The sequence below is a fragment of the Equus przewalskii genome, chromosome 10, assembly GCF_037783145.1.
Source record: "Equus przewalskii isolate Varuska chromosome 10, EquPr2, whole genome shotgun sequence".
Classification (NCBI taxonomy): domain Eukaryota; kingdom Metazoa; phylum Chordata; class Mammalia; order Perissodactyla; family Equidae; genus Equus; species Equus przewalskii.
Window position 1 is genome coordinate 1,674,787 of NC_091840.1, and position 21,858 is coordinate 1,696,644.

Consider the following 21,858-nt stretch of genomic DNA (forward strand, 5'->3'; position numbering starts at 1 on the left):
CTGGGGGAATGAGCAGGGCTAGGTGGGTCAGGTCGCAGTGGGGCCAGGGTGTCCCAGGGAGGAGGGGCCAGTGGAGGCCAGGCTATGTGTCCTACCTCAGTGCCCACTGCTGCCCCCTGCAGAGTTCCTCAGGGCGAGGTCCGACCCTCTGTGTTCCAGCAGTCACCTGACTCCTGGCTCACCCCACCGGCCCCCATTCCTGGGCCCATTGGCGGTCCTCCTTGTTGTCCAGCCAGCCCCCCGACCCACGGTCCTGCCCTCCACCCCTTAGAGCCTTTCTCTGGGTGCCAGCACCTCCCCCAGGTGCCAGTCTGGTTCCTCCAACTCTGAGCCCTGGGTTGTAGAGGGAGTGCTCTCAATTTGATGGCGGACCAGCAGCTCCTTATGCACCTGGGGGGGTGGGTCTGTGTCTGGGTCACAGCCCCACTCCTTGCGCTGACCTTGCCCCTGCATACCTGCCCTGACCCAGAGTCCACTTACCAAGGTCCCCACTCCCAGCTGGGGTCTCCCTCCCTCGGGCCCTGCCTGGCTGAGTGGCAGGCTTCCCGGAAAGACCTCAGGGCCTGCAGCCTCACTGGATGGGGCTCTCTCTAGCTGGGGGGGGCGGTGCATTGGCCTGGCTTCTCAGCCCCCTTTTGCACCCCTCTTCCTGAAACCCCCAAGCTTGGGGTGTCAACTCTCCATCTGACAATCAGGGGCGTTGTTTATTTATTACCCCATGCGCAGTTGTCAGTCAACAAAATGTTTGTTGAATGAATAAATTCATGCTCTCCTTGAGGATGGTGTCTGCTGTTTGGTCGGCCCACGCCATTCCCTCTGCAGGCCACAGAACTTTGGGGACCACCCTTCCTCCTTGTGCTTGTGCCTTTGCGGGCTGACCCTCCCCTTCTCACCTCCAGGGGCGTCTGCCCTGGCCACATGGACTGGTTCATGCTGGACATCTGACCGACATCTGGTGAGATCTATACAGACCTTCAGAGGCCCGGCCGCCCCAGACCCATTCTGGATGGACGTCCCTCTCACGGGCCTGAGGCCGGTGCCTGGAGGGGCTCCGCTCCGCCCAACAGGCGGCAGGCCTGGCTGAGACGCCCCAGGCCCGGGGCTTGGGCGTGTCTGCTGAGACCCCCCAAATCTCTGGGGCTCCAGGGAGTCACCGTGCGACATGCACACAGACCCTGAGGCACAATTAGGATTCCAGACCACCGAAAACTGTACAATAGTTCATATATTTATTCTTAAGCAAGTTATCAATAGAAAATTTAATACTAAAATGCCTTTACATAGAGTTTGCTGTTCATAAAACCTTTGTGTTTTTTTTTTTGTTTGTTTGTTTTTAGTGTTTACATTGAAAAAAACCCAACCATCCTCTTCGTTTACACATTTACAATAGGGGAGCTTCTGCCAGGTTTAACCACGGTTGGGGGAGGGGCCACACCATCCACACGTACAGACACAGATGGGGGAGGAGAGAGGACAGGACAGGATAGCGGAGACCCGGGGTGGGGGCGTGTTCCCTTTGCTGGGTGCTCGGGGTGAAAGCAGCCCTGGGCTGCGCTTCGCGGCTGGGCTGTCCCCACGCGGAGCAGGGCGCGTCTTCCCCTTCCGCATCTTCCTGCTTCCCCGGCCCTGGCAGCCCCTCGGCCAGCGGATGCCACCGGGACGCCCCCACCAGGAATGAAATATTGCACTCGGCCAGACAAAGGGGAGCGTCGGGCGGAGGGCAAGCTGGGGTCCAGGGGCCCCTCCCCATCCCTGCACTTCCCATGGAGCCGCCGGGAGTGGGAGGAGGGCCCTCCGGGGGGGCCGGGACGGTTTTCTGGTCTCCTGGTCAGAAAGAAAGGGGGGCTGAGGGCCCAGGTTGCGGTGCCGGCACCTGCTGCCACGCCTTGTTTCCTGGGCACCTGGGCTGTGGGTCACATGAGAACTCGTCCTAAGGAGCAGTGGCTAGCTTGGGGGGCTTTCCTGGGGCTCCTGGTGGGGCCAGGGGAGCCCCGGGGAGGTGAGACATGGGAACACATGGCCCTTGGTGAGTTTTGGGGACAAGGTCTGTGGGGCTACAGGTCCGGCTTGCCCTGTCTGTCCCTCTTGGCCATGGGACAAGTGAAGGGTGACATGTTCTCTGGGGTTCCTGGGGTGGCGCTGAGGGTCTGGTGCCCAGGGCACTGGGCGGAGGGGAGCTCCCTACACTCAGGGTCAGGGTGTGGGCTCAGGCGAGCAGGAGGGGCCCTCGCTCCCTGCTCCCAACACTAGCCCAACAAGCTATTCGCCCTGCCAAGTGGCCGCAGGAAACCTCCACGTGTGTTGGCGGGGGCCAGTCCCTTCCCTGCTCTGAGTGGACACTGGACAAACTGGCCATCGGAAAAGAAATCAACAGTAACTTGGAATACTCAGGAAATAAAATCAAAACATCACTTTTTCATATCGGTACTTCAAAATATTTGTTCATTTTTGCTTTTTTTTAAACAGAGGTAAGATACGTATGGCTGCTGTCACACTCCTGGGCTGGGGGCCCAGCTGATCCTGGCTTTCATTTTAGCTTCTGGGATCCCTTCTCTCCCCAAAGGACCCTCATTATTGAATCTCCCCCCAGAACTTTTTTTCCTAGGAGATGAGTTAAAAGGAAATAAACTTGTGTGACTTTCGTCTTATACAGTCCCCCGAAGAGATCAGCGGGTGTCACCAGGGGTCCCATTCAACCCCTCCTATGGCCTCCAGCCCCCCGCCCCCCACCCTCAGCTGCCTCTGTCATCACAGATGCCCCAGTTGGAACTCAGCTATGCTGAGGAAAACAGTGCATTTTCAAAGAAAACCCCCCAGAACAAAATCTCTACACACACACGCACACGCACGCACACACTCTCATCACGTGTGGGGAAAATCCTTTTCCACTTTTTTTTCCGTAAAACTTCCCCGCAGAAATACAATATTTACAGAGAGAAATAAATAGACAACACACCTGATTTCTGCTTTCCCTGGTGGGAGACAGTCGGAGGTACTAGGGAAAATATGGCTTGGATTCTAATCTCTCGTGAACTGCCGGCGGGAAAAGAGAGCGCGGCGGCCGGTGGGCCACAGCCGACCCTCCGCAGCAGACAGGGTGGGACTGGATCCGAGGCCCAGAGCTCTCTTTCCAGGGAAAATAGTAAAAAAGCCTAGGTCTCGCCTGGTGGGTTTGCATATTTGCTCAGACTCGCCCCTTGGGGTGCGGGGCTGGCTGCTGCCTGTCTGCGTCCTCGCGGCTCCGCGCCCCGGGCACCGCTGGGCGGGCAGGGCCTCCGCGGGCCAGCCGGGCGCAGGCTCAGCACAAGATGGGCACGCCGTCGGCCGTCACCAGGCGCCCCGTGGTGGGGTCGTAGGTGCCCGCCAGGTAGTAGAGGTCCCGCCGGTCCTGGTACTTGCGGCTCCGCGTCATCTGCTCGTACTGCTCACGCCCCACGACCTGGCACTTGTGGGAGATGGTCTGCACGTCATTCTCGTCCTCGTGGCAGGACTGGTACAGCGCGTTCTGTGGGGGCCAGGAGGGCGAGGAGCACTCGGGGTCGGCGGCCGGCCTCGGCCAGTGCACCCCACCCGATCCCTTGGCTGTGGAAGGGTCCCTAGACTAAGCAGCCTCTTCGCTGGGCAGCCAGGCGGAGTCGGAGGGACACTTGTTCCTGCACTGTCTGCAGACCCAAGCTCTCCTCAGGGCAGAGCAGAGAGGGCACGGGGGACGTTTCTGTCTCAGGCTGGCATTGGGAGGCAGGGAGCAGAGGGCCATGGGGCAGAGAGGCGCTGCCTCGGATGAGACCTGCTTGGTGCCACTTGCTGCTGTGGGGCATAGCCCCCCCACGAGGTGAAGTCATCACCCATTTCACGGAGAGCCAGGGAGGAGGTGCAGCTGGGGAGGGACCGGGGTTCCAGGGCACGAGCCCTCAGCTGCCTTGCTTCCTCCGGGGCCTGTGGCCACCCTGGGCAGGGAGGCTTTGAGGGGTGGGGGTGGGGAGGGGCCTCCGAGTTGACCACTCCCCTTGTTTTGGCTCTGGATCCCCCAGAATCCCCACCTGCCCACAGCACCCCAGGGGCCTCACCTTCCCGTCGCTCTGCCGCTTCCCCAGCTTGGTCTCCTCCGGGTGGTAGAACCACTTGACCCTCACGACCATGTTGCTGCCCCACGACTCCCACATGCTCTCGATGCGGCCGACGTAGGGCAGGTGGGGCCGCCCGGCCGACAGGAAGACGGCGCAGTCCCCGACGCGCAGCGTCTCCTTGCCCCGGACGATGGCCTTGTAGAACAGCTTCCTGGCTTTCCCCTTCATGCCCCGCCTCTGCAGGGGAGACAACCAGAAGCAGAGGGCTGACGGGGGCCCAAGCCTCGGGGACCGGCGGTGGCTGGGAGGTGCAGGAGACAGAATGACAGAGACAGAGCAGGAGGGACAGACGGCATGTTTCGTGTGTGACTGTGTGTGCGTGGGCACCTGTGAGGGCAAGACAACTGCCAGAGGAAGGCCACCAAGCCATGGGTCCAGGATGAGGTCAGCCATGCCTGGGTCTACCCTGCCCACCAGGTCATGACATCAAGACTGAACCAACTAAAGGAACGTGGGATCTGAAGGCAGAGAGGGTAAAACTATGAGCCGTCCACTGGAGCGTCGTCTACAAGGGCAAAAACATGAGCTGTCCACTGGAGCATCATCTACAAGGGCAAAAACATGAGCTGTCCACTACAGTGTCATCTACAAGGGCAAAACCGTGAGCTGTTCCCTGCAGCGTCGTCTACAAGGGCAAAAACCTTGAACAACTACATGTTCACCCATAGAACGTTGGCAAAGACAACGTTTGCATCCGTGCGGTGGTATTTTGAAGCCCTCCCAAAGCTGGCTGTGTTGTTCATCAACATGAAAAGAAGCTCAATGCAACACTGTGGACTGTGGACAAGCGCAACTGCCACAGGCAGGACAAAACACAGGGTACGTGCCCCAGTGCAAACTTTATTCACATGATCATATAGGCAAAGGCAAGGACTTGGAGGTGAAATTGAGACAGTGGTCATCTGCCTCCTTGGATCATGGGTGGGTGTTTGTTCTTCCCTTGAGTTTCCTAATTTTTTCCGTTGAAATTGAATAGAATAAACCCCAAAACGAGAGAGAGAGAGAGAGAGAGAGAGAGAGAGAGAGAGGGAGCTGAGGAGCAGGAACACGTGCCAGCTTCGCAGGGCACCAGGGTTCCCCACTGGGCCTCTGCCCACAGGGAGATGGCCCACCCACCTGCGTGGGGCTCCCCGACCACTTCCAGAGCTGCCGGGCGGGCAGGAAGGCTGAGATCTTTGGCCGGTTCTCCACGGAGGGCAGCCGTTGCCTCCGGGAAAGCTCTTTGGCTTTGGAGAAGCTCATGGCCTCCTTGCGCTTGAGCTTGGATTTGCTGCCGCTGGGGCCCGCGCCCCCGCTGGCCACCGCGGCCCGGGACAGGAAGCAGCGCTGGGCATGCGCGTGGGGGCCGCTGCCCTTGGCACGCAGGGCCTCAGGCTGGGCCAGGAGGGCGGGCACTGGGTGGGTGAGGCAGGTCTGCAGCAGCAGGGCCGGGTCCTCATCGTCCGAGCTGTAGGAGGAGCCCTCGTCGTCCGAGGAGCAGAGGCTGGAGGTGGACAGGGAGCCCGAGGAGGAGGAGGTGGACGAGCCCGAGGAGGAGGAGGACACGGATAGGCGGGCGAGGAAGCGGGAGGGCACACCGGGGGCCAGCCCGGGCTCGTCCTCCTCCTCGTCCGAGTAGGAGCTGTGGCAGTCACTGTCGCAGGGTAGCGTGTACTCGGCCTGGCCCGTGAACTTGCGCAGCGCCAGCCCCACGGGCAATGGGTGGACGGGTGCCCGGCCCTTCCTGTCCTTGCCCACGAGGGCTGGGTGTGCGTAGCCTGGGCTGGGCAGGGGCCGCCCCAGCTTGGGCCCGAGGTCCTTGTCGCCCACGAGCAGTGCTTTGCAGTTCTTATTCTTGGGGGAGGTCACGCCCTCGTGGTCCAGCTTGACCAGGAACTCGCCGCCCGCCCGCCGCCGCCCGCCCTTCTCGGCCTCGGCCCGCTCGGCTTTCTTGGCCCGCAGCAGCTTGTGGGCGCCCCCGGGCAGGCCCGGCCCGCCCGCGCCGACGAAGGGCGCGTAGGAGCTGGCCAGGCTGCTGAAGGAGTCGGCACGGAAACCATTGCCGAACACGGGCGTGGCCACGCTGTGCACAGGGAACAGCGCCTCGCGGGCCCGCAGCTTCTTGGCGCTGCCGTTGAGCTGGAAGAGGTTCTGCAGCACGCCCGGCCCCTTGCCGCCCGCCGTCGCTGCGGCCACTGCCTTCCGCTTGGTCTGTGCCACTGCCGACCAGCTCAGCAGAGGGCTGCCCCGGCGGGCCAGGAAGTGGTCTGAGGCCCCTGAGGGGGGCTTGGCACCTGAGGTTAGCAGCTCTGCTTTGCCTGGGGGAGGCCAGGTAGGGTCAGAGGGACCGTCTGCCCACCCCTCCCAGCTCCTGGCCCCCTGCCCCACCCCGAGGGTGCATCCCCACCCGGGTTCTCAGGAGCCCCTCGAGTACCAGCTTTGTCTTTGCTGATGGATTTCTTCCCGGGGGTCTTCGAGGCCTCAGGGCTGTCATGTGCCTTGGGTGACAGGTTGGGGGCGGTGGCCTCGCTGGGTGGGGGGGCCTCGCAGGAAGTTTTCTTAGTCCTCCGGCAGCTGCTGGACACCAGCAGGGCCGGCGAGGGCTCTGTGCCTGCAGAGTGGACGGGCGGCCTCAGCACTGTGCCGTGGGGTGACGGCCTCCTCTCGACCCTCCTCGGGAGTCTGTCTGGACCCAGGGGAGGCCCAGCCCGACCCCGGCGTGGGGCTGACCAGGCAGTGAGAGGCCTCCCACCGCGGCCCTAGGGCTCACACTGGATCTTGAAGTCCGGAGGCAGCAGCCTGATGTTGGAGACGGCGATGTGGCCGGTGTCCCCGTCGTCAAACTCCACCACCACTGAGTCCAGGTCCTCCTCCTCGTCACTGGAGGCGCCTGGGGACGGGGCCCATCTGAGCATGTGGCCCTCTGCTCAGGACCCACAGGGCTCTCCCTGGCGGCCAGGTGGCCGGGACGGTAGGATGACAGGATGGGCTCCCAGGCGCCTGACAAATGACGCTGGGCAGATTCTGCTCCCTGATCACATTCCACCTTGGAGGTGCCACAGCGGGAAGCAGACGGCCTCCCCTCTGCCTCCTGCGCTGTGGCTGGAGCGACAATATTACCGCCATCCATCACCCCCACCCTGGGGCATGCACACAAGGATTCGGAGCCCAAACCTCCCCCAACACACACGTGCATGTGTGCAAATACACCCCTGGCTGAGGCCTGCCTGGAGGCCTCCTGCCCGCCCACCTGCCCATCAGACCCCAGGGGCCCCACATCCCCTGCCTGGCAGGTCAGGAGGATTCACCCCAGGGGAGCTGGTGCCCATGTACCAGTTCATGATCCCCAGGACCGGGGCTCTGGGTCCCCTTCCCTGCCAGGCCTTCTGGAGAGCCAGAGCTCCCCACCCTGTCTCTACCCCAAGTACCCCCTGGCCTTTCCTGGTGACGGAGGAGCTGACCCCACTGTCAGCTCTGCCTGCCTTGGCTCGGCCTGGGAAGCAGGGCTGGTGGGAGGCGCCCCCCACCCGAGAGGCAGGAGCCCCTCCCCCGGCTCTCTGGGGGCCTCAAGGTGGCCTCATCTGCAGCTCTGCTTGAGGAGAGGAGCTGATCAGCCTGGCTGGGGGCCTTGGCTGCAGCTTACCTCGGACCACGTTGCCTGGGTACAGGCAACGCGACTTCTGGCTCCAGTAGGCGCAGACCCTCGTACCGGGGGGAAGGTACCGGCTGGACTGCGGCCGGACATCGAGAACCTGCGGGAATAGCAGGGGCGGCAAGCCCTGAGTGGGCAGGGCTGGGCCAAGGGCACCACGACGGGCTTCGTGCAGCCAGGCCACCTCCCCTGGGCAGCAGGCCGAGCGGGGGCTGTCCCCTTACCGCCTCCTGCAGCAGCTGCTCCAGTGAGTAGATCCTTTGCCGGTTGCCTCTCTCACCCTCGATGACGATGCTGTAGCTGAGAGGTGTTGGGGGAGTGTGAAGGGGCCTGCGCATCCACGGCCACCCATGGAGGCCACGGCCCGCGTCCCTCTCCCCAGCTACACCCGGGCCTCACATGTCCGGGGGCTGCAGGGTCCTGACGCTGCCCGCATACAGCAGACTGTCTTCCTTGGGGATAAGCACAGCCAGCCCGTCCTGCAGGTCCTCCTTGTGGATGGTGCACGAACGTGCTGGGGGGACCGTGGTGTCAGCACCTGGCCTCTGCCCGCCCCCGCTTCTCCCCGCCCCTCAGTGCTCCTCCCGCCACTCACCCAGGGCGGCGCTCTGCTCTGCGCTCAGGGGGCCACTGGGCCCCTCCTCGTCCTCCTCCTCCTCCTCCGAGAAGCTGCTGCTGTCGTCAAACTCGAAGTCGTCCTCCACTGCGAAGCTCTCCAGTAGCCGGCTCACCGCCCGGCCCTTGCCCTGGGGGGCCAGAGGGGTCAGCTCCCTCTGGGGGCTGTGGGAGAGGTCTGTGCCCCAGCCGGACCCCAGGGGTGGGGGACGCTACCTGCTTGCCGCTGGCCTTGTTTTTCACCTTGGCCACCTTCCTGCCCCTCCCCAGGATGGCCTTGGCATTGCGGGGCGACAGGGCGATGGACAGGGCCCCGTTCTTCCGCTGTTGGGGCAGGTGGGAAGGGACTGAGGTGAGGGTGGCACCAGCTCCCAGCTGGTGGCCGGCCCAGGGTATGACTTGTGCTGACCCCGAGTGTGAGCCCCAGGCTGTGACTCAGCAAGGAGAGGGTGAAGCGAGGTCCCCAAGGTCTTTTGCATCTGGTACCCACCCTGCTGGGCCCAGAACCCTTGGGAGGGTGCCCACTGACTGTGGGGTGCCGGCTGGCCCTCACCCGCAGTCCTGGCTGCAGCATTGTGCTCTTGCGTGTGGCTCTCTTGAGGCGCTCGCTGGCTAGCTTGCTGCCCTCCTCGCGGCAGGTAAAGGCCCGGGTGGGGCTGAAGAGGGCGTCCCTGCTGGGGGTGGACCCCGGCTCTGCCCGCAGGCCACCTTTGGCCTTACCCTTGGCCTTCTTCTTGCCTGGCGCGCCTGGGGGCCTGCGCCCCGGGGCCCGCTCCAGCTTGGTGCCCACCTTGGCCTTCACCGCCCGCCTCTTGATCTTGACCTCGCTCTCTGGGCTGGACAGGCGGCAGGCCCCTGTAGGAGGGAGGGGGGCGATCGCAAGGGTCCCAGCTGTGGGGTCCTGCTGGCCAGGCTGACCCCAGCTGCCCTTGCGCCTGCTTACCCAGCAAGCCCTGTCGCTCTTTCTTCTTCTTGGCTTTCTGGTTGGCTTCCATCTTGACCACGGAGGAGGGCGAGGGCCCCAGCGCAGCCACACTGGCCCCAGCATGCAGAGCCAGCCCAGGCTCCTTGGGGGGTGCCTCTGTCCCTAAGAGACCCTCGCAGGTCTCACTGTCATAGCCACTGCCTGGGGGGAGGTGGAGGGTCCGGGTGACCTGGCGTCAGAGCAGCACCATTTTGGGCTGGAATCAGGGGAGCTGACCGTTCTTGTGTGGATATGCTGGGGGCTGAGTGGGGCCCTGTCACTGTCATCCCTGGGGCAGCTCTGGGGGCAGGCACCTGGCCAGGCGTCCTGTGGAGGGGGGATGGGGATGGGAAGGGGAGGCACCTCTCTGCCCTTCTCCCTGCCTCCCTTTTCCTTTCTTATACCCTGGGCAGCGGGGTGCCCTCCCTGCCAGCTTGGGGAGCTTTCCCCAGGGCAGCCCCTCCCCCTTTCTGTAGTCCTCCCGTCAAATGGCCTCCCACTTCCTGCTTCCTCTTTCCCTCCCTTTGTTCCTTCTCAGGGGAGACCTGGGGAGGCAGGGGCTCGAGGGGAGGAAGCGTCTATTTTTCCAGGCTCCTGTTTCTGGACATGTGTGTTTGCTGGGGGCCTGATAACCCCTCCAGGTCAGCATGGCCGGACGCTGCAGGAAGGCAGGCTGGGCAGCAGAAGGGCTATTTTTAGCCCCCTTTCCAGGATGCATCCAGGGGCCTCTTTCCTCCTCTTTGCCCTGATGTGGGGGTAGGGCAGAGAGACCTCTGTGCTCTGCCCTGGGGCGAGGTCTTCTTCCCCTGCCCGTGCCAGCAGGAGGTCCTCCCTGGGTCCAGCAACCCCATGAGCCCTGACCTGGCTCCTGAGGCTGTCCTAGCCTCTGCCCGCCTTCTCCCCCAGCCTCCAAGGGACCACGGCCCGGAGGTCCTGGCTGCCACGCTCAGACCAATGACTTGCCTGCCTCGAGTGCCGTGGCCTCTGCCGGCTGGGCAGGGAACTTGGGTGTCTCCCTGCTGCCGTCACCGTCGGGCTGTGGGTGCCGGGCTGCCCCAGACACTGTAGTGCTCTGGGCTCGAGACAACTTCTTCCGAATTCGCCCACCTGGGGCAGCCTCTTTCCGCCGGAAGGGACTGAGGGTGGTGGGCAGCCCCTTGTTCTTGACTTTCGGCTTCAGCTGGGCCACCTTGTGGGCCACTGCGGACACCAGCTCGCCCTGACTACTGCTTTTCTTGCACCGAACCTTCTCCTGCAAATGGGCAGGCAGCAGCTGCACTCACTGGGGCCCTCACCCCAAGCCATGCTCGGAAGGTGTCACTTTCCTTGGCATTGCCCTCCAAAGGGCCAAGACAGCTTCTGGCCCAGGGGCACAGGGCCTGCCCATTGGAGCCTACAATTGTGCCTGTCCCGTCCCCCACCCCACAGCCACCCCCCGCCTCCCCTACTCAGGCTAGGGGGAGGGAGGCCAAGGGCCCAGGGGGCTGTGTGTGCTCTGGGAGGGATGGGCAAAGTGATATCATGCTCAGACCCGCCCCTCACCTGTCCCTCCCCGGACCCTGGGATAGAGAAGGGGCGGGAGGCGCCCCCTGCACAGAGAAGGAATGCATGCTGGCACCTGAGGGCCAGCCCACCCCAGGGCAGGGGCAGTTGCCATCAGCCTGCACTACACCAGGTGTGCACCAGGCCCCGTGGACTCCATGGACCCACTCCTGAGATCCTCTCTGTACCCTGGGGTTCCTCTGCCTTCCTGTTCCTTCTGCCTTTGTGAGCTGAGGGGGTCACAGAGCATAACCAGCTCCTTGTCCCACCCGCAGGGTCAGAGGCCAGCCTCTGCTGAGGTCCTGAAGTATGCTGGGCCTTGGTTTGCTCATCTGAACAGTGGCAGCCCAGCTGGGTGCTGGTGCAGAGTAGGGTGGCAGTGTCCCCGTGGGCTCAGGCCCTGTCTCTTCCACATCCCGCACCCTGAGCCCGAGGGCGGACCTGGGACTCACCACAGGGGCGGGCTGCAGGCTCACACGGACGCCCTTTTCCAGTCGGCTCCGCTTCTTCGTGGGCTCATCGCTGCCGCCCCGCAGCTCAGCACACAGCAGGCTCAGGCTGGACCGCATGGCTCTGGGGGCGCAGGGGCACAGGTGAGTGAGGCCAGACGCAGGCACACCTGGGCGCCCTGGGCCTTGTCCCCAAACGGTTCCTGTGGCGGCAGCCAGGGCACCCCGGGGGGGGGGTCACATGGTGCAGCTGCATGTCTGGGAGACCCCCCTCTGCCAGTACTCAGCCCCCCTGGGCACCTGCCTCCCAGCCAGACCCTCGGCTCTCTGACTGGAGGCGCAGCCCTGGGCTCAGGAGCCAGGGCTCCGTGGCTGGCTGGGCCACTGTGTGACCGGGTCTGTAGCCTCAGTCTTTCCACTGGAAGATTGAGACAGTAACAACTGTGCCTCTCTGCTAGGCTGAGGCCCTAGGGAACCACCTGCTACCAAATCAGGAAGAAGGCGCTGGGAAAGGCTCCTGAGAATGCGGCCGCCTCTATCATCACAGCCACTGCCAGGAAGAGGGTGGCGGCAGCCACCAGGGAAGCTCTGCCTCCCAGTCCCCAGGGGGTCCCCAGGGGATGCTCTGCTGGGCTCAGACCCCTCAGAGCTCCATCCTCTGCCCTCAATTCAGCGTCTTGAGGGAGGGAACCCTGTACCCCCCGCCCAGCTCTCAGACGGGATCCGGGAAGCTGCCAGTACTGAGCCTCAGTTTCCCCATGTCCCACATGTGTGAGCGGGGAGATGCCTGTATTTGCTGTCCTATGCTAGACGGGGGCTGACCTCTCACTTGCCCCCTCCTCCGCCAACACGGCGTTAATGAAAACGAGTCACAGATGGAAGCTGAGAGCCCTGGCCTGGCCCCGGCCCATGTGGCCGGAAGTTCCCCTTCCCCTTCCCAGCCAGGGAGGAGGCTGGGCAGGAAGCGGGGCCCTGCAGCCATGCTTGGCCCCCAGGCCCCAGCCCTCCCACTTCCTGCCTGGGCCCAACTGCCAGCAGCCCTGCAGGGCAGGGCCCCACAGGGGGATGGGGAGTGTAGGAACCCAACACGGGGAGGTGGCGAGAGGGAGCCCTGATCCTTAGGAAGGAAACTCCCTGGACTTGGTTTCCTTCCCTGTCCTGAGGCCACTGCCCTCCAGCCACGGCCCGGCTTCTAGGGTCAGTGGAGAAAGTGGCTGCAAGTGAACAGCAGGATGGGCTTCCAGGGTTGGGGGCTTCATGCCAGGTGGGCTAGAGCACAGTGTGGGGCAGCCTCGCCAGGGGCTTCCCAACAGGGCCCCTGGCCAGACCCTGGCATCGGTGGTCACCACCCTAGCCAGCAGCCCCCACTGCGCTGGCCGGTTCTCAAAGGGGGACCCCTGGAGCCCCCTGCCAGGTAACACCTGGGCAGGGCGGAGGGACAGCTCGGGGAGGCCCCCCGGCCATATGGCGCCTCCCCGCCACCACCCGCAGCCGACGCAAACCCCTCCCTGTACCCTTCTCTGCGTTTGCTAATGTTTTGTGACATAAAGCCCCGAGATTAATTTTTTGCCTCTGTCTTAATTGAAGGAACCATTTAGTGCCGATTTAACTATTATTACCGAATCATCAGGATTGATGCAGTGCGCACACGCGCGCGCCAATCGTGTTTGGAGGAGCTCGGAGGATTTATGCAAATGGGCCTGCCGGGAGAGGCAATTTGTAGCCGAGAAGGACAATTATACCAGGCCCGGGAGTGCGCCAACGACTCTGCCGGGCGGGTAATGGATAATAACATCGCTCGGCAGCCGTGAGCAGCACCGCAGCGTGACCAACGACTTTATACAGCGCAGATAAAGAGGCTTTTACGCAACGCCGCCTCACGCTCGAGGGCGCCGGGCCACAGGCCGCGGCGTGGGTGGGGCCATGCCACAGCCCTGGCCACGGCCGGGTGTGTGGAGGTGGTGTGGCCGCCCTCCGGGCTCACAGTGACTTCCAAGAGGAAAGGAGCCCAGGTGGGGTCGAGTGCTGACAGTGGGCAGAGGGAAGGGGACGTCTGGCCTGGGCTCCGTCTGCTGGGTGGTCACTGTGGCCCAGCGTTCCGAGAGGGAATGCTGGGTGTTCAGGAGGAGCTGTGAAGTGGGGGCAGCTGGGGAGCCAGAGAGGAGCCCAGCGCCAGCCCCACCACGTACCCGCTGGCCTGAGGCACCCCGTGGCCGCCCCGCACCCAGGACTCACTTGACCTTCTTGCCGTCGCCCCTGGGGAGTGGGCCGCTGGCTCGCAGGGCAGGCAGCAAGCTGGAGTATTTGCGCTTCCTTGGCCGGCCCGGCCCTCGCCTGGCAGGGCTCCTCGAGCTCTCCTCTCTCCTGGGGGCCACAGGAGAGGCGGTCTGAGACTTATGCCCACTCTGGCTCCCGGATGGGGATCCAGGAGAGGGCACTGCCCTTGGGGAGCTGCGGGGGGCAGGCCCTCCCAAGACTTGACCCAGGGAGGCTGCACCAGCCTCTGCTGGCAGTTCTCCCACCTGGACCCCCCGCCCTGACTTGGTTTCTCTGCTGGGTGAACAGCTCATCATCCTGCTGCCTCAACGGACCCTCCCAGGCCCCAGCTTCTGACCAGCTCAGCCGGTCCACCAGGGTGCTCCCTGCCTACAAGGAGGTGCCCTGGGCTGGGCTGTACCCACATCTGTCCGGGAGCCTGAATCACACGTGCCTGCCCCCCCGACCCCAGGCGTACTCGTGGTCATGCCTGCGCTGCAGGCGGGCCAGCTCCCGCTGCTTCTCCTTGTAGCGCCGCTGCAGCTCTGCCAGCTGCATGCGCATCTCCACCTCCTGCGTGTCTAGCCGGTCGATGGCGGCCTTCAGTGGGCATACCTGGTGGGCAGGAGCACAGGAGCTCATGAGCCCCGTCAGGGCCTCACGACGTGGCAAGTGGGCGGCCGGCCTGGGTGCTCAAGGTCCCCCCGGGCTCAGGGCACTGGGCTATGGGGGCAACCAGGGTCCCCCACTCACAGGCTTGGTCTTGGGGGTCCAGGTGTCCTTGCGCTGCAGGATCTGCATGCGGGGGGTGAGCGTGGGAGCCCTGCGGGGGTCGGCAGCAAGGGGCTGGGCTGAGGAGGCAGGGCTGTCCAGGCCAGCGGCCTCCACCAGGGACCAGGCTGAGGCCAGCGTGGCCAGGCGCTGCAGGTTGAAAGCCAGGACATCCTCCTCCTCTGCGGGGGACATGAAGATCAGAGTGTGTGCGGGTGGCGGACACGCACTGTTCCTTAAGGAGGTTCTGGATGCCAGCCTGCATCTCAGCATGGCCCAGACCCCTGGGGCTGCCCTGCTCCCTGAGAAGTGAGGACCAAGGATGAGGGTGAGGTGGCCAGGAACAGCAAGATGGGGCCCGGGGCTGGCCTCTGCCTGGGGAGAAGTCCCCTTTGGCTACTGTGGGCCAGGCCAGCTGGGATGGCACAACCCCTCCAGACAGACCTCAAACCTAGTAAAGTCACGCAGCTTGTTACACTTCTAACAGACACTGCCCATGCATGTGCACCCACTCCTGGCTTCATGAAAACCTGGAGCATCACAGCCCTAGCGGGGTGGGGAGGGATGGCCCAGTGCAGGGTCAAAGGGCAGCGGAGGCAGCATCCATTCAGGAGAGAGTCCTGGAATGGAGACTTGGGACCCAAGTGCAACCACGGGGATGCGGTGGCAGCAGAGATGGGGCGCTTGGTGCACATGGACAGGCTGATCCCTGGAGGAGCCACAGCTAGGGAGGGGAGCCCACCAGGAAGAGCCCTGGGGGTTAGACAGGGCACCTGGAGCTGGAGGTGCCAGTGAGCAGTCGTGTTTCCCAGAACATACAGCTAGCTCTGACCTCCTAGTGGGCCTGGGCGCACGACACTCGAGTAGCCAGGAGCACACCTAATGCCGTGGTCTTGGCCTCCTGAAGAAGAGAACTGGCTCCTTGGGGAGACGGCTGATTCCAGGGCAGTGGAGGTATGGGTGAGCCCGGAACACAGGAAGTGCTCAGAGAAAGACAGGCACACATGGGCACACATGGGCCAGCCAAAGGGGCTCCATGGGGCAAATGTGAGACAATTCGGTCATCAAAATAAATGGTGACAGCCACAAATTACAACAGATTAAAGAGAATAAGAATTCACGAGTCACACTGATATAGATAAACAAATGAATTGAATGCAGAGGAGGGGAACCATGTGGTTTCAGAGCGCCTCCCCACAAAGGTGGAAGTGCCTGGCCGATGCCACGGATGGAGCTGTGAGGTGCACCACCTCCACAACGGCACAAAGCCGCAGGGCGGACGCTGGAAGCTCAAAGCTCTGGACACTGGTTCTGGGCCAAGACCACAGGAGACCCTCAGCCCAGAGATGGGCTGCTGGGTCAAAGGTGCCCTGAAAATGGGGGCTGAGGGGGCCCTCTCCTCCTGGCGAGCTGAGCTGCTCCTGCCACCCGCAGCCAGGGCAGGGCTATCTGCTAGCCTCATTTCAGCAGGAAGTTCTGCACGGTCTTCCCATCTCTTGGGGTCACTGTGAGCACTCAGAAGCCCCTCTCCTCGCCTCCCTCAGTCCTCCCCAAGCCCCACCTCCCTCAGGCGAAGCCTGTTGAGATTGTGCAGTCCTGAGGGTGAGCCTGGGAGGAGGGTGGGTGCAGGGAGAGGGCAGAGAGGGGGCATGGAGGGGTTGGGGGAGGGCCCTGCTCTGGGCTCCAAACACCACCCAGCCTGGCTCTCTAGTCTGGGGGGCAGTGGGGAGAGCCGATAATAGACCCGCTCCCAAGCCCCAGGGGTCTCAAACCCCTATCCCCAGGGCTGCGTGAAAAGACGTGGGACCTTGTAGGGCTGCCCAGGCAGGCAGCGGGCGTCACAGACAGAGACAATGGCCGAGACGCAGGCTTCCTCCCCACAGCCGTGCCTGGCCAGTGGGCCAGGGAGAAGGCCAGGGGGTTGGCCGGGGGGAAGGTTGGGGGGCGGGGGGCAGGGCAGTTCAAAGCAGGGAGGTCTGGGGGCTTTGATCCCGGGTGGGATCTTGGGGCAGCCCATCCTGGTTTTAGGCTCACTCAGGAAAGAAGGGCCATCCACACCTGGGAGGGAGAGGGTGCCCAGAGCCCCTCATAGTGCTCCCCACCCCAGGCAGGCCTCTGCCAAGGGAATTTGGGCTTCCCCAAATCCCAGGATGGATGGGAGGCCGAGGGGCACCACATCTCCAGGCAGCTCCTCCAAGAGCAAAGCAGGGCCTTCTGGGCGCTCAGGGCCCAGCCCCTGCCCTCGGGCCTCACCATCCAAGGCCAAACAGAAGTGTCCCACTCACCCCCACCCCAGGGCTCCATCTGTCTGGGGCCTGAGTCCCTGCAGCTGGGATGGGGGTTTGGGGGCAGCTCACCCACCGAGCTCCCTGGCTCTGAGCCCAGGTGGGGGCAAGTCAAGGGTCCCTTGGCAGAGGCCTGCCCAGAAGGGGGAGGGGGTGCTATGAGGGGCCCTGGGTGCTCAGGTCAGTGAGCGTGGGACGGGCCCCAGCCCAAGAGCAAACAGGCTGGGGCTCTAACCACGGCCCGGCCATGGAGCCAAGAGCCACAGAGCCGAGGGCCACATCGCCTCTCTGAACCCAGTTACCTCCTCCCACCTCTCTGGGACCCCCACCCGGCCTTTCACCAGTTGCTCTGTCCAGCCTGGGGGAGTACTTTAGGGGGTCCCCTCTGAGGAGGAAGCAACAGGAAACCCTGCTGTTTCTGGGATCTTCACACCTCTCTCTCTGCTCCCTGTCTCACTCGGCCCCTGATCCGAGTTCTCCCAATTTCTCCCTCTGAGTCCTGCTGTTTGTTCGCTCGGAGAAAGGAGCCGATCTAATTAATTTCAGGCAAAGCGGTCACTGCACTTGCATGGAACAGCTCTGGAGCTGGGAGGCTGTGCAGACCAGACAATTCACTGGGACAGAGGGAGGGTGGGGGCCCGCGGGTGACAGGAGGGGAGCATGGGGTGGAGACCTGGCTGTGGCCCCTCTCTTGGTCCACACACCCTGGTGATGGCAGCGCCTGGCCTGGGCTGGCAGCTGCAACCCCCACAGCGGGACACACGTGGTCTCCACGTGAGCATTCATTCAATGAATGGGCGCCGGTCCAGCAGGCATTCACACGCACAGACCGGGTGGCCACACACACGGCACCGGCATCCGCTGGGAGCAGCCTCATGCCAGAGACACTCACACGTGGGTCCCAGCAGCACAGGCCCTGCCCGGGGCACCCCCGCCTCACCCTACAGCCCTAAGCCCCAAACGAGGCCCTACTGGGGCTCCCCGGCTTACTCCCCTCGGCACAGCGGGGACCCTGTGCAGGCAGACAGGAGAGGAGGGACACAGAGGCCTTCAGGGAAATTAACTTTACAGGAACATTCACTTTATCTCCACGCAGCACAACAGGCGCCAGAGGCTGGCAACGGGCAGCAGAGAGCTTCACGTGTTGGGAAAACAAGTGGGCAAGTCTGAGGACTGTGTTGGGTTCTTCCTATAAATATCGATGGAGCACGATGCCTGACCAGGGGCTCCCCCAGGTAGGGGCTCCCTGTGGGACATGGAAGATGGGCTTCTCCTAGTGGACACCTGGGCAGCAAGGAGGGCCCGTGTGGGGTCCCTTTGGGGCACAGCGGAGGGCTAGAGCAGCCTAAGCAGAGACCTGGCCCATCTCGCTGGGGGGCAGCACCAGCTTTACGCCTGTGCCCCGGGGCTGCTGGGGGGTGTGGGGAGCCCAGGAGCACCTCATCCTGCACCCTGCCCCCAGCCCCCAGCCCTGCTGAGGCTGCAGGGGAGGTGGGAGTGCTGAGGCCTGGGGACCCGTCTGAGCAATCTTGCGTCACTTCCCCTGGGCCTGGGAGGCAAGCGCCAATGTGTCCTGAGCAGGGCCGCGCACAGGCCCAGGGCCAGGAGCCTCATAGCCCAAGGTGGAAGGTGAGCGTTGAAAGCTTGCAGAGGAGGATGCCATCTTTCTTCCCCCTTCCCTGGCTGTGAGGCATCTGTTCAGAAGCTTCGACCCCTGAGCCCCACCCTGCGGGGGCCTGGGAATCCTCAGGTTGGAAATGGAGACAATTGTGGGCCCTGAGGGTGTCGGGAACATCAAGTGCAGGGAGGTGCGGCCCGGAGGCCCCTCCTCTGACACCACCGTCCGGTGCACTCCTGGCCCCTAGTGGACCAGTCAGCAGCCAGGGCTGGGGGTGATATGGTGTGGGCACACTGCCTCTGGGTTCCTGTCAAGGGGCTGGTGGGTGGAGGGGCAACTGTGGGACCACACTGTGGAGACAGCTGAGCAGGGCCGAAGACCACTATCGCTTGTTGACCCTGAGCCCGTGCCTGCGGGTCCAGCCCCAGGTACTCCAGAGGAGTGAGGGTGCTGGGGGCTCACCTGGCAGGGCTGGCTCACTCCTCCGCTGCTGGATCTCCAGGTCAGCCAGCTCGCTGAGCAGGGCGATTCCGTGAATTCCTGAGCTATGGGGCAGAGGGGCTGTGCTGGGCGGCCCAGGGACAGTGCAGGGCTGAGGGTCCAGCAGGCCAACAGCGGGCAGATCCCCCAGGTCGATGGTGGCAGCCACCAGGGCATCCAGGCCCAGCAGTGTCCTGGGCAGGTGCCTGCTGTCAGGAATCGATCCCCAGTCCTCCTCCTCCTCCTCCAGCTCATCCTCCTGGAACTTGGCCTCGGCCTTGGCCGCCGGCTCTGCCTCCCCAGGGGCCTGCCGCTCGCCTGGCTTTGCCTTGTCCAGGGCACCCGGGCTCCCCGCCTGCTGCTCCAGGGCCTGGGGGCCGGCCCCTGACGAGGGCCCTTGCTCCCTTTCTTCCCTCCCCTCCTCCGTGGTCCTCTCCTCTCGGGCCCCTCCCTGAGTAGAATTAGCCTGGCCCCTGGCCTCAGGGCCCCCTCCCCTGAGGAAGGGCCCGAATTGCAGTTCCCGCAGCCCTTCCAGTGGGCTGGGGTCTGCTGCCTTCCCCGGGGGTCCCTGCTCTGCAGGGTAGGGGGTGGTGGCAAGGTCCTGGGTGGCCTCCCTGGCGCCTGAGGGCAGCCCAGGCTCCTCGAGGCTCGGGGGACTGCGGGGGGGTGGCTCCCTGGGTGGGAACGTCCTCGTTGGCTCAGGCTGGGCCCCAGGGGTGGCGGTTTGCATAGTTTTGGGGTCCGAGAGGTCAGATGAGTGCACGTTGGGGGGCAGAGAGCAGCCCGAGCCAGCCACAGGGCACGTGCATCCGGGAGGCAGGTCTGCAAAAGAGGAGCATCATTAGGAGAGCAGCAGGAGGAGGGTGGCCTCAAACCCCTCGGTCCCCCATTTGGGAGGGAGGGCCCCAGCTAGCCCTGTGCCTATGGAACATGTTGGGCAGGAATGGGGACAGGTTATGTGGAGGGGGAGCCAGACCTCCAGGCTGGCCCAGGACCCTCTCTCTGGCCAGGACAGCTGTGAGGCCCCTGGCCCTGCCGCAGCCACAGGGACCCCTGGGGGCCATCTCCAGCATGGTGTGGTATGGCTCATAAGAAAAGGGGGGCGCTTTAAACCCAGACACTTGAATCAGGGCTTTCCCTGAACCAGAACGAGCGGCAGCCTGTCAGAGGCATTACGCCCCATTAACTGCAATAAAAAAAAAAAAAGAAAAAAAAACTAAGGGGAAAAAAAAGCCTAGAAAAAAAAAACCACCTCTCTTGGCTCGGTCTCCTTGTTGTGGAACTGGGACGGTTTTATGTTCGCCACACGGGCTTCCAGTGTAAACTCTCAGCCTAATTCAGAGAGAATCCAGCAGCTGTGGGGGAGCTGGCAGGCGGCGGTGGGCGGGCTGCAGAGCCTGAGGCCGGCCAGGCCCCTCCACCGCGGGCCGCCTCTCTCGCTTCAGGCCCAAGCGGGGTGGCATCTCTGGCCCTGACGGCCGAGGATGTGTTCCCATGCCCAGCTTCATGGCTGGGGACAGGTCCTGCGGCTGCTGCCCCGGGGTCCTGCCACGGTCCCCAGCAGGCCAGTACTTCACCATTTACAGGGCCCAGAGCCGGCCGACTGGGACTGACCCTCATCTTGCCCCATCTGCCAGGGACCCTGAGTGCTTCCCCATGGGTGACCCAGAAGGATTGTGGAGAGGGAAGAGGAGAAAGAGCAGGGGACAGTCAACTTGTCCCGGGCCCTACCAGGGGGCCTGGGACCCCTCAGCTCTGGTCATTCAGCTCTGCCCGCCCAGGAGGGGGGAAAGGCCTCAGAGCGGAGGGGGCGGGCCGTGGCCAGCCCAGCACGGCCCACTCTCACCTGGTTCCAACGCGCTGAGGTCGGCTCCGGGCCGCCGGGCCTCCCCACTCTTGTCCTCGGTGCTGGACAGCTTGGAGCCAGGCCCGGGGCTGCCAGTGGGGCAGAGGGATAAAGTGCACGGGGCGCTGGGACGCGGCGGCGGTGTGGGGCAGCTGGCAGGGGGCTGCGGGGCGGGCGAGTGGCAGCAGGGTGGCAGCTTGGCGGGGCCTGCAGTGGCGGGTGAGGGGGCGCCCTTGGCCGAGGGGGTTAAGGCAACTGGCTTGTGAGTGGACTTCAGGGCCTTCTCCTGGGCGGGCTCCTCCAGCTCCAGGTGGTGGTCCTCGGGCTTCCGCTGTCGGGGTTGGGGAGAGGCTCAGCCCGCTAGGCTCCCCTGCTCAGGACACCATGGTGGGGGTAGGGGGTGGGGGTGTGCAGTGGGGACACCTGGGCCAGGCCAGGTTGGAGCAGACAGGGAGCGGGTGGTGCCCTGGGTCCCGGCTGGGTGTGGCCGTGGGGGTGGGTACCTGGAACTGGGCGGCCCGCTGCAGCTCCAGGGCCTGGGCAGCCCGCTGCTGCTGCTGCTGCTGCTGCTGCTGTTGTTGCTGCTGCTGCTGTTGTTGCTGCTGCTGCTGCTGCAGGGCGTAGAGCTCCTGCTGCCGCAGGAACTGGGACCGCGAGTAGACGGGGAGCTGACCTGGGTGCTGCATGTGGGAGGCGGGACCCCGGCTCCCGTACATGGGGGGCCACAGCGAGGCCTGGTCCATGACATCAGCTGTGGGCAGGGCCAAAGGAGCCATCAGCCCCAGCCGGGATGGGTGGGCTATGTCCCCAGCCACCAGAGCCGGCCCCGTCACCATCCCTCACCGCCGGCTCATCCACCTCACACCTGCCTCCCTCGCCCTGGCCAGGTCCTTGCTTCCCGCCCCTACCCCCACGTGGGCTGCTCTCTCTCTCAGATCTGCTTCCCACACCCCCACATGCAAACAGCCTGGCCAGGAAGGCCCTTACCAAGTGCATGGGGGGCGGGGTGGGGCGTGGGCTCTGAGGGTAGGATGACTAGCTGTGCAGGGGCATCCTGGGAGAGGGGGAAGACGGAGGGCATGGAGCCGGGCACAGAGGCAGGGAAGCCAGGGGGCAAGTTCTGGTGCAGGGCAGGGTGCCCAAGGCCTAGAGAGACAGGGCACAGAGGTCAGGCAGTGTGAGGCAGGGAGCAGGGACCGCAGGCCAGCTGGGGCCCATGCCACATCAGGCCTCCCACACCAGGCTGGTTGGCCCCAAGTCAGCCCTGACCCCCA

The 21,858-nt window shown here is 64.1% G+C and overlaps 1 protein-coding gene and 1 long non-coding RNA gene across 10 annotated transcripts in view; one reads left to right on the forward strand and one right to left on the reverse strand.

The window, feature by feature from the left end:
* Window positions 1–1,207: 1,207 nt before the first annotated feature.
* Window positions 1,208–21,858, reverse strand: part of BAHCC1 (BAH domain and coiled-coil containing 1) — a 77,062-nt gene continuing 56,411 nt past the window's right edge. For 7 of the 9 annotated variants that reach the window (XM_070561336.1, XM_070561340.1, XM_070561335.1 and 4 more), the window contains 22 exons: window positions 21,572–21,730; window positions 21,088–21,335; window positions 20,585–20,915; window positions 18,721–19,560; window positions 15,188–15,289; window positions 14,338–14,537; window positions 14,063–14,199; window positions 13,564–13,692; window positions 11,332–11,452; window positions 10,297–10,589; window positions 9,317–9,495; window positions 8,927–9,228; window positions 8,590–8,697; window positions 8,354–8,504; window positions 8,158–8,272; window positions 7,983–8,058; window positions 7,750–7,858; window positions 6,877–6,996; window positions 6,541–6,717; window positions 5,244–6,424; window positions 4,068–4,304; window positions 1,208–3,505 (listed from right to left, as the gene is read on the reverse strand). In XM_070561336.1, coding sequence (XP_070417437.1) covers window positions 3,299–3,505; window positions 4,068–4,304; window positions 5,244–6,424; window positions 6,541–6,717; window positions 6,877–6,996; window positions 7,750–7,858; window positions 7,983–8,058; window positions 8,158–8,272; window positions 8,354–8,504; window positions 8,590–8,697; window positions 8,927–9,228; window positions 9,317–9,495; window positions 10,297–10,589; window positions 11,332–11,452; window positions 13,564–13,692; window positions 14,063–14,199; window positions 14,338–14,537; window positions 15,188–15,289; window positions 18,721–19,560; window positions 20,585–20,915; window positions 21,088–21,335; window positions 21,572–21,730 — 5,522 coding nt within the window. In that variant the 3' untranslated portion in view covers window positions 1,208–3,298. The remainder of the gene's footprint in view (window positions 3,506–4,067; window positions 4,305–5,243; window positions 6,425–6,540; window positions 6,718–6,876; window positions 6,997–7,749; window positions 7,859–7,982; window positions 8,059–8,157; window positions 8,273–8,353; window positions 8,505–8,589; window positions 8,698–8,926; window positions 9,229–9,316; window positions 9,496–10,296; window positions 10,590–11,331; window positions 11,453–13,563; window positions 13,693–14,062; window positions 14,200–14,337; window positions 14,538–15,187; window positions 15,290–18,720; window positions 19,561–20,584; window positions 20,916–21,087; window positions 21,336–21,571; window positions 21,731–21,858) is intronic. The other 2 variants (XM_070561343.1, XM_070561342.1) reach the window with 2 other exon arrangements.
* LOC139073992 (uncharacterized) lies at window positions 11,337–12,890 on the forward strand. Its single transcript, XR_011523250.1, has 2 exons — window positions 11,337–11,472; window positions 11,787–12,890. It is a non-coding gene; the product is annotated as an uncharacterized lncRNA (long non-coding RNA).